The 11,308-nt window shown below is 45.7% G+C and overlaps 1 protein-coding gene across 1 annotated transcript; it reads left to right on the top strand.

Moving 5' to 3' along the window:
* The first annotated feature begins 4,073 nt into the window (after window positions 1–4,073).
* On the top strand, window positions 4,074–11,035 carry LOC136764003 (ectonucleoside triphosphate diphosphohydrolase 8-like). Its single transcript, XM_066717833.1, has 6 exons — window positions 4,074–4,098; window positions 6,526–6,584; window positions 7,181–7,298; window positions 9,865–10,015; window positions 10,187–10,345; window positions 10,654–11,035. The coding sequence occupies exons 1-6, from the start codon at window positions 4,074–4,076 to the stop codon at window positions 11,033–11,035; spliced, it is 894 nt and encodes a 297-aa protein (XP_066573930.1).
* Window positions 11,036–11,308: the final 273 nt, after the last annotated feature.

Here is an 11,308-nt window from a genome sequence, read left to right as displayed (position 1 = left end):
TCAACCATATTTCGACCCTGGAGGTCTGAGATTCCTATGACTCCTTAACAATATCAAGTATACCCTATGGTTGATGGCACTACAACAACTCAAATGATGAAAAAACCTGTGTAAGACTGGGGAACTTCTCAGACAGCAAACATTTTGTAAGGCAGAAGTAAATCCCTATCCTGCCCATCATTACTGGCCACTTTTCTGAACATTGACTGTTATTGAATCTCTCCACCAATCCATCCATTTGGGTGTGATGTACTGAGGTTTGAATGGATTTAATCTTTAGTGTAGTGCACAGATCCTTCATAATCTTGCTAACAAATGGTGTCCCTTGATCAGTGAGAACTCTGGGAATTCCTACTTGGATGCACAAGTTATTTTGCTATTACTTTCGTTGCTCTTGAGTGACATTTCTTCTGCACTGATCATCTTTGATAAAACCATTTAAGGAAAAAATAATACAATCCATGCTGTGATAATGTATACTTGCCTTTTATGATACATTCTGTAATATAACTTTTCATGAGATAACAAGTTGTATGTTTTGAACGAGGTAGTTGATTTTGTATATTTAATGTTTTGAGAATCATAGTGTATTTTGCAAATGAATGAATCATTTTGGCCAACATGTTTCAGTTTGGGACTGTGTGTTAATTGTTTTGAAAATGTGAATTCAGGTTGGACAAAAGTGCTCAAACAATCGAGAAACACGCACACAGCAGACATTACAGTTAGTCATCTTTGTAGCTCTTTCCGTCTCTTAGCACCCAAGTCCAACTCAGCTGTGTATTGCAGACCCACCCACCAACTGTGACATCCAGACTTACACTCACAAAGTTGGCCACACCACGTGTGTGTCTCACCCAGACACACACTCGCACACTCACTTACATACACATACACTCTCACAGTCACTAACACACACACACACACACACACACAGCCCTACACTGACCCTGGTACCGTGGAGACAGCACTCCCTCCCTCCATTGATCTCTCTTCCTATCTACCTCTCTGTTTACAGATTATGTTCATTGAGGCACAGTGTGACTGAACAAACCAGTTACAAACCCTTGCACAGTGTGCACTGAAAACATAAAACCTTGAGTAGTTTACACATAAAATGTCCAAACCTTGAATTCTCTAGATTGAAAACACTTGCACTGTCTTCAATGAAATTGTCCAACCTGGAGCAGTCTATACTGAAATTGTCCAACCTAGAGCAGTCTACACTGAAAACACTAGTGCTGTGTGGACAGAAAGTGTTCAACCTTGAACTCTCTACACTGTAAACGTTTGTTCTGTCTACACTGAATACACTTCCTCTTTCTAAACTAAAAACACTTGCACACACTACCAAAAGAGATTTCTTGAGATTCTTAGCAGAAGAAGAATGTTCTTGTAACAAGAAAAACATATCTATTTCGATAATCTCACACAAGTTAAAACATCTTATGTTTTCTTGGTGTAAGAAACTGAATTTAATTACAGCAGTCATTTCTTACAGCAAGTAGAATCTACCTTAACCTTAAATAAAGCCGTAAAACAGTACCTTCAGTTCCAGGTGATATTTTGAATTAATTTATTAGTATTATTTATTTATTTATTTATTTTTCTTAGTACCTTACCAAGGGCAATTTACAGATTAAACTAAATATACACATTTTAAGAATCATCATACAGTAACAGCAGTACAATAGCACTAGCATTACTCCAAGCAGCTCATCACAATATTTCAGTCCTAGCAGATACAAATTGAATATCTACTTCAAAATGTATAATTGTGTTTATAAAATAATAAGGGGTTAAAAATAAAAGGAACACATGTTTAAAGAAGTCAGTACAAACAGTACAAACTCTACACTTTCTCACACTAGTTGCACTACATGATCAAATGTTTAAAGAAAATATGATTTTTCAGTATTACCAGTATACACTCACCTAAAGGATTATTAGGAACACCTGTTCAATTTCTCATTAATGCAATTTTCTAATCAACCAATCACATGGCAGTTGCTTCAATGCATTTAGGGGTGTGGTCCTGGTCAAGACAATCTCCTGAACTCCAAACTGAATGTCTGAATGGGAAAGAAAGGTGATTTAAGCAATTTTGAGCGTGGCATGGTTGTTGGTGCCAGACGGGCCGGTCTGAGTATTTCACAATCTGCTCAGTTACTGGGATTTTCACTCACAACCATTTCTAGGGTTTACAAAGAATGGTGTGAAAAGGGAAAAACATCCAGTATGCGGCAGTCCTGTGGGCGAAAATGCCTTGTTGATGCTAGACTTCAGAGGAGAATGGGCCGACTGATTCAAGCTGATAGAAGAGAAACTTTGACTGAAATAATGACTCGTTACAACCCAGGTATGCAGCAAAGCATTTGTGAAGCCACAACACGTACAACCTTGAGGCGGATGGGCTACAACAGCAGAAGACCCCACCGGGTACCACTCATCTCCACTACAAATAGGAAAAAGAGGCTACAATTTGCACAAGCTCACCAAAATTGGACAGTTGAAGACTGGAAAAATGTTGCCTGGTCTGATGAGTCTCGATTTCTGTTGAGACATTCAGATGGTAGAGTCAGAATTTGGCGTAAACAGAATGAGAACATGGATCCATCATGCCTTGTTACCACTGTGCAGGCTGGTGGTGGTGGTGTAATGGTGTGGGGGATGTTTTCTTGGCACACTTTAGGCCCCTCAGTGCCAACTGGGCATCGTTTATATGCCACGGCCTACCTGAGCATTGTTTCTGACCATGTCCATCCCTTTATGACCACCATGTACCCATCCTATGATGGCTACTTCCAGCAGGATAATGCACCATGTCACAAAGGTCGAATCATTTCAAATTGGTTTCTTGAACATGACAATGAGTTCACTGTACTAAACTGGCCCTCACAGTCACCAGATCTCAACCCAATAGAGCATCTTTGGGATGTGGTGTAACGGGAGCTTCGTGCCCTGGATGTGCATCCCACAAATCTCCATCAACTGCAAGATGCTATCCTATCAATATGGCCCAACATTTCTAAAGAATGCTTTCAGCACCTTGTTGAATCAATGCCACGTAGAATTAAGGCAGTTCTGAAGGCGAAAGGGGGTCAAACACAGTATTAGTATGGTGTTCCTAATAATCCTTTAGGTGAGTGTACATATTGTATACTTGAGAGTATGCTCAAGTGTACAAACAATACACAAATACCAGAATTTCCAAACTTTAATTTTCAGAATTTGAACCAGTTAAATTTGCTAGCTGTCAAGAAAAGTTGGGGAAACAAAAGTAGCCCAAGTAAAATTACTTCAACTAAAGTAAGAGAATATACACTCATTGTAGGTAAAGAAACAAAAAGGAAAAGTTTATTCGGCCTCAGCATCCTGTCTCTGGCCTGGGTCATCTCAAAGGGATTTGTCTACATCACAGGCAATGTTTTTCCTGGTGAGGCAGTTGCAAAATTACCTCCTGATAGGCCTTATCCACCCCTAGCAGGACTCCATAGCTATGTCCCTACAAACCTCCTCCATAGCTTGGAGTAGGTTTTCCCATTCATAGGGATTTTGGTCATAGACTTTTCACTGCCATGCTGGGAAAAACTCATCGGTGGGATTAAGGAATGCTGAGTAGACACTGTTGGGTTATCATTGAACCAGCAATTGACCAGAGCCATGCCATTCATGCCAAAGTTTTGATTGCTTGTTGAACAATTTTACAATTGACACAAACACTAACACACTAAAACTGGTTCTATGAACAACATACACAAAACCATTATGCAAAGTTCCAGAAGGAAGACCATTTACACCAACACATAATCACTATTCACCAGTCTTCACATACATTTCTGTTTCATTCAAGATTTATTGCAAGACTCTACACACAACACCCTCTGTAAAGCACAACTGTCACCATGTTGTCATATAGAAAACACTGCCATTCAATATACCAAACTCACATCATGGCAATTCTAACACTCTAAGTACACAGTTGTCCAGGAGTAAACACTAACAAGCATAATTAGTTAACAAACAAGTATTATAAAAAAGGGCCACAGGTAAGTTCACTTGTGTTTGAAACAATGGATGACAACATCAAAGAGAAAGGTAGAGGCAGAGAATGAGAGGAGTTGGATGAGGATGAGGATTAAGAACAATGATGTCTAATGAGATGCGTACCACTGTACTGGACCATGTTATTATTATTATTATTAGAGAATTGCAGACAGTTAAGAGATGGTGGGAGAAACGGAGGTAGAAAGAGGGAAAGAGAAAGGGTGGGACAGCGTGCGTCTGTGCTGTGTGTGTTGCAGTAATGTGTGTCTGTGCTGTGTGTGTTGCAGTAATGCGTGTCTGTGCTGTGTGTGTTGCAGTAGTGTGTGTCTGTGCTGTGTGTGTCACATTAATGCATGTCTGTGCTGTGTGTGTTGCAGTAATGCATGTCTGTGCTGTGTGTTGCAGTAGTGTGTGTCTGTGCTGTGTGTGTTGCAGTAATGCGTGTCTGTGCTGTGTGTGTTGCAGTAATGCGTGTCTGTGCTGTGTGTGTTGCAGTAGTGCATGTCTGTGCTGTGTGTGTTGCAGTAATGCGTGTCTGTGCTGTGTGTGTTGCAGTAATGCGTGTCTGTGCTGTGTGTGTTGCAGTAATGCATGTCTGTGCTGTGTGTGTTGCAGTAATGCGTGTCTGTGCTGTGTGTGTTGCAGTAGTGTGTGTCTGTGCTGTGTGTGTCGCATTAATGCATGTCTGTGCTGTGTGTGTTGCAGTAATGCATGTCTGTGCTGTGTGTTGCAGTAGTGTGTGTCTGTGCTGTGTGTGTTGCAGTAATGCGTGTCTGTGCTGTGTGTGTTGCAGTAATGCGTGTCTGTGCTGTTTGTGTTGCAGTAATGCGTGTCTGTGCTGTGTGTGTTGCAGTAGTGTGCGTCTGTGCTGTGTGTGACATGCCACGAGGAGCGGTACGCAATGGCTGCTATATTCGGACAAATGACTTCCCTCATTCATCTTAAAGTGAGATTGCAAGGCAGCTTACGAGGCAAACCCCTCGCACCACTTCAGCACAGGCATGTACACGGTTGACAACTTGCAGGGCAGAAGGTTCCAGCAAAGTAAACACTATAAAACAGACCCCCTTGCCTGAGTACCTGAAGGGAAATGCAGGGAGAGAGTTTGGGAGAGCCAACATTGAGAGAGTAAGAGAGATAGAGAAGAGGAACAAAGACTAAATGGCTACCACAACCTTTAATTGTTTGTGAACCAACTATGGAAATTGACCAGGAAAGGATGACTGACCATGATTATGGAAATACCCTACTTCAAAAACTACAACCATGGCTTTTGGATGCACCATCTCCCCATTTAATATGGCTTTTACTAGCCTTTCTTCAGTCTCATCTTCCCCTCGCCCCTATCCTCACCCATTTCCACGGCAGCTCATTCCCCGAGATACACCCACAAACCTTGGCTGCGTCACAGGTGGTGGAGAATGCGAGTAGAGCTCTGCCAACATATGACTGACACTTACCGTGGGGATGGATGAGACAGCTACTGGAGGCCAACCTGTCCCAGCAGGCTGCTCACAGTGAGATGATGGCCAAACAACCCCCACATAGCCTCGCCTTAGAGACTTAATTGCGGTCTTTCACAGTGGGGTTGATCACTGGACTGACACGACCAAACACAGAGCCCAATCTACACACAGAAATAATAACACAAACACAGTAAACAAGCAAAGTACATAATCCAAGTTGTAATCCAGTCCATAAACCAAGTTCCATTACCGTTGTAGTTTTCTGATCTCTCACGCTCGCTCTCTCTTGCTCCTGCACACACATCTCCCATGCTCGCCTCCTGCCTTCCCAGGATTGGAAGTCCAGTGCTTGCAGATTTTATAGAGGAGGGGGCTAGTCAGGTGGGAACAGTGAGTCGGCCGGACTCACAGCAAACTCCAAAAAATGCAGGCTGGGGCTTAGTGAAGCACAGTATTTAGGCTACACCATAGGCCGGGGGGTTTTACAGCCTCAAGAAAGTTAAAAAGTGGCAATACGAGACTGGCACCAACCCATCAATAAAAAGCAGGTAAATCTTTTCTGGGCCTGATTGGTTATTACCTTCGATTCATTACCTTCAACTTCCCCTCTATCGCACATCCCCTAACAGAACCAAATAAACAGCCACACATGATATACTGGACCAAAGAAGCAGCCTGCACATTCTACTCCCTGAAGGCAGCCCTCTGCCCTCCAGACTGATTCAGCAAGCACCAGACAAAGGAGAAGAGTACTCCATCCTCTACCTCAGCCGGAAGTTACAGCTATGTGAAACCAAATTCTCCACTATGGCGAAGGAATGCTTAGCCATCGAGTGGGCTCTGGACTCCCTAAAATACCAAGTTTTGGGCCGGACATTCACACTAGTTACAGACCAGTCAGTTTGTCTCAGTCTAAGTGTCACTGTGTGCATCTCTCTGCAGGAGGCACTGTGATGGAGAAGTCTGCAGTGAAGCTGGTGGAGTGGGTGGTGGTGGCCTGCACTGGGCTCAGTTGCCCTCATTCTCATACTGGTCAAGTTCATTAGTGTGGAACTACCCATAGGCAATAAGGTGAGTGACACAGGTGAGAGACTGGCACACAGGTGAGAGACAGGTACACAGGTGAGAGACGGGTACACAGGTGAGAGACCACAGACAGGTGAGAGACAGGCACACACAGATGAGAGACAAGCATAGAGGTGAGGGACAGACACATATACAAATTAATGACAAGTACACTGATCAGGGAATGGGCACTGGCAACCCACACAAGACTGGGAGAGAGGTTGTGAGCAGTGTGCTAACACAATGTATTAACAGAATGTGTCCAGTGTGTGTGCAGTGTGCAGGCATGTGCACAGATAGACCCCAGAGGGGGCTTGAGCCCCTGCCCTTTTTCCTTGTGACTCTACAAGTGCCCCCGTCAGTGCCCCACCTGAGGTGGGCTTGAGCCCCTGCCCCCCAGACTGTCTGTGCATGGCCCTAGCAGTGTGCATTTGTGTTTACAGTGTGTTTGTGTATAATGTTTATATATAATATGAACTGTATGTTCATAAAGCGATAAAGCAACTGTATCTCTTTCTCTCTCTCAGTAAATATGAGATCTCCCTCTTCCTCTCTCTCTCTCACTATGGGATGATGTTTGTCTCTCTCTCTGTGTGTGTCAGTACGGGATGGTGTTAGATGCAGGCTCCACCCACACATCTCTATTCCTGTACCGCTGGCCCGGAGGGAAGGAGAACAACACTGGCGTCGTGTCACAGGTGCTGGTGTGCAACGTGGATAGTTGGTACTGTGCTGAGCACTGCTACACAATACAACACCACACAATAACACAACACAACACATCACAACAGAACATGACACAGCACCACAACACAGGACAGAACAACATAGCACCACACAACAACACAGCACCACACAACAATAAGTTGCGTATGCAACCCCAGTTATCAGAACCTGGAAGCACAGCCCAAAGGGGGAGGGGTTACACAAGTTTCCATGCATGCCTCATCGAAACATTTTTTCTATCAAAGCTGCCTAAAGGCCCCTGTGTGAGTCACTCAAACAGTTCCTTCCTCTTTCCTGTTTGTATATATGGCGCATGCAGGAACTTCCTCTTAGCCTCCTGTGTGACCTTGCAACCTTTGGGCAGTGCTGTCTTTTGTACATTATCTGGGGTTGCATTCATAACCTATTGTTATCTTTCAAGTTGGAAGCACTGCCTAAAGTGGGAGGGGTTACCATATAACTAATCCATTGCAAGGGAGGAGGGCAACAAACTGGTAAAGAAGCCTTCTCCAAGGCTGTATCTCCTAGGGGGACCTTGACTGAATCAGCTCTAGATAGAGGCCACTGGGGTCCCTTGGTGCCACATCCGGGCTGCCCAGAAACAAAGACCTCAGTCATACTTTATTGGGAACAGTAAAACATAGAGGGGAGGGCCAGCAGTGCCTCTACCCTCACCAACAACAGTTTGTTATATCAAACTAACTATATACAAAGTGGGGCAACAGGAGGTCAGCTCGTGTGCCATTCGCTTGACACAAGGACAGTTACCTCCTGCTCAACCAGCACAACTAGGAGAGGGGGGACAGCAAGCTCTACTCTGCTGTAATAAATAAACTATATGCAAAGCCGGGCACAGGAGTCCAGTTCATATGTCCTCCGCATAACACAAGAGCAAGTACCCCTGCTCAAATAGTTGGGGTACAAGCTCTACTGTACTGTAACAAATTAACTATATAAAGCGGGACACAAGAATCAATTAATGTGTACTCCATGTAACAGAGGAGCAGTCACCTCCTGCTCAACTTGCACAGCTAGGAGCAGGGTCACATGCTCCACTGCGTTCCATTGAACTATATACACTGCAGGGTAACAGGGCAATGCACACGTATACCCAAAACACAATATAAACCCATATACATACAACGAGTTACACAGGGTTCACCTGAATAGCCTCTGCTGAAAAAAAAAAAAAAAACTATATACAGGGCGGCCTTGCAAGGCAACAGCAACTATGTGGCCATGTGAACGAGCCCTAGAGGCCCAGGAGCAGGCCCAGGAACAGCTCACAGGGGTGCTCAACTGGACGGCATAGTCCAGTGGAAGGGAAGTGGTTCTCTGCAGCTCCATCCAAAGCTGAACCTACTAGGATGTGCAATTAATGGACAGACAGGTAGATATTATGGATCCAGTGGGGCACCTTGAAAAAGGCCCACAACAAGGCTACACCTCGAGTCGAGTATGCCACCAGGTGTTCAGGCATCGGGGGCGCTAGCCGACTCATAGGCCATGGCAATAGTGTGCACAATCCAGCACGAGAGGCACTGTTTGGAGAGTGCCGACTGTCCTTAGTGCGGTCCATGTAGCACCTGAGGGCCCTCTTGGGACATTACAGGTGAAGCAGACTCTCCCCCTATGAAGAGATGGGAGGAGGATAGAAAGCCATCAACTCTACAGGTCTGTTAACGTGGAACAGAGATCGCACTTTCATGAGGAATGCAGGGTTAGGCCTGAGCGTAACCCTGGACCCATCTAATGCAAAATGGACATACTAATGGTGTATGGACAGGGCATGCATCTCACTCACATGTTTGGCAGTGACCAAGTCAGCCGCTCACGGATAGGTGGCAGGCAGGCCCTCTGTGTTCCTAAGGTGGTCCGCTTGGGCTCCAGTCGCATAGGCCCTCCAGAGTAGGTTTTCAGTGACCCTGCACTGCCTGTTAGGGTAGGTAAGGTTCTCAGGTTCAGCAGAAGGAGGGGCAAGGAGACGATGGTTGAGTTGACCAGATGACCGCCCAGAATTGCAGCAGGAATAGGGGGAGTGTCCTCCGATGTTGGGGTGGAGGAGGCAAGAGTGTGTCCTCCACCATCAGTTCTGCCTCCAGCACCGAGTCCATGTTCGGACTGATGGAGAGCCTGTCCACCTCCCTCCTGTCCAGAGATGACGGGGAAGATAAGCTCTCCGCAGACTCTATCTGGGCGGTGTGCGCCGGCAGTGGAGTCAGTGGTGGTGGAGGGGGAGGGGCTCAGGATCGTGCAGATCTGGTCCATTCTGGCATTCAGAGACAGGAGTGCGGCGTGCTCTGTCAGCAGAGCTGGGGCCCTATGCCATTTCCATGGTGGAGACAGGGATGGCGGCAGTGAGGAGGAGGAAGAGGGGGGCCTGTGGCTGCCGTTCAGTAGGCTTGGATATACTGTATATAAATATAATAATAATTACAGTAATACATTAAAATATAACAGACATTACACCAGTTGTGCTTTACATAAACACTGTACTCTCCTGCACCAGCTATCATTTCAAAAACACAATCTCTTTCTCTCTCCCCTCCCTCCATCGCAGGTCCTGGTATCTTGAGCCATGCACAGGACCCACCTGGGGCTGGGTGGAGCCTGCGGGTGTGTCTGGACATTGCTCAGGCCACCATCCCTGCTGACCGACAACACAGCGCCCGCATCTACCTGGGTGCCACCGCGGGCATGAGGCTGCTGGAGTGAGTCCACACACACTGACATACTGGCACACACACACACAAGCACACACACTGAATACACACTGTATACATACACAGATATATCTGTGCGTGTGTCTGTTTGTGTGCATGTTTGCTCATGTGTGTTTGTGTGCTTTGCATATGTGTGTGTTTGTGTTTGTGTGTGTGCAGTCTGCAGAGCCCTGGGCAGGCACGTCAGGTGCTGGAGGAGGTGACGCGCTCTATTCAGTCGTACCCCTTTGACTTCCGGGGTGCGCACATCATCAGTGGGCAAGAAGAGGGTGCCTATGGCTGGATCACAATCAATTACCTGCTGGAGGGATTCATTAAGGTGGGGAGGATGTGGGGTGGGGCAGAAAGAATGATAGAAGGAGTGAGTGTATCAGGTATGCAGCATGTGAAGCTGGTGAGAAATAAAAACATTGTGAGAGAGAGGGATGGAGGGTAGTGTGGATGGAGAGAGAAGGAGAGATGGAATGAGAAGTGAGAGAGGTAAGTTAGAGACTGAGGTAGGGTGGGAGGGATGCAGGGGGCAGGTAGCCAGGAGTGGTAGTGCGTGACCTCCCTCTCCTTCTATCCCTCAATCCCTCCTTCTCCCTCTTTCCCTCTCTCATTCCCTCACTCCCTCCCACTCTCCTGCACTACTCATTTGAGAGGGAGTGGAGGCACCCTAAGATTGAAGAGATCCAGGGTGCACTGAACCTGGGCGGGGCCTCTACACAGATAACCTTTGACCCCCGGAAGTCCATCCTCCAGCCCCAGACTGAGGTTAATTTCCATCTATATGGCTATGACTACAGTGTGTACACCTACAGCTACCTGTGTTACGGCAAGGAGCAGGCCATGAGACACACACACAATGGACACACACTGAGCACTGGACACACTGTGGCATTCGCATTTTACACGATTGGCATTGCCATTGACAAGCAGCATGTCACCACCAGTGTTCTGCTCAGATGTGCTAGTAGAATAAATACCATAGGATTTAAACATCAATACCTCATGAACATCATCTGAGTTGAGCACTTGAACCCGCCCTTACCCTAACCCTAAACCTGACACCTAACCCTAACCCTGTTATACATGTGATTAACATACGAACTCAGATGAAGTGCATTATATTCATGGGTTTATCCTGTGGTATTCATATAATACTGAATGAGGAATCATGGTACATTATTGTAAAGTCTGGGTAAAATGGGTACTAACTTAGTAGGCAGTTGGGGATGATCTCGAGATAGTACCGTACTATCTAGTAAGCAATTTAGTAAGCAGCTCCCTACTATCTCT

This window comes from Amia ocellicauda, chromosome 12 (assembly GCF_036373705.1).
Source record: "Amia ocellicauda isolate fAmiCal2 chromosome 12, fAmiCal2.hap1, whole genome shotgun sequence".
NCBI lineage: Eukaryota > Metazoa > Chordata > Actinopteri > Amiiformes > Amiidae > Amia > Amia ocellicauda.
This window is presented reverse-complemented; position numbering and strand designations above follow the sequence as displayed.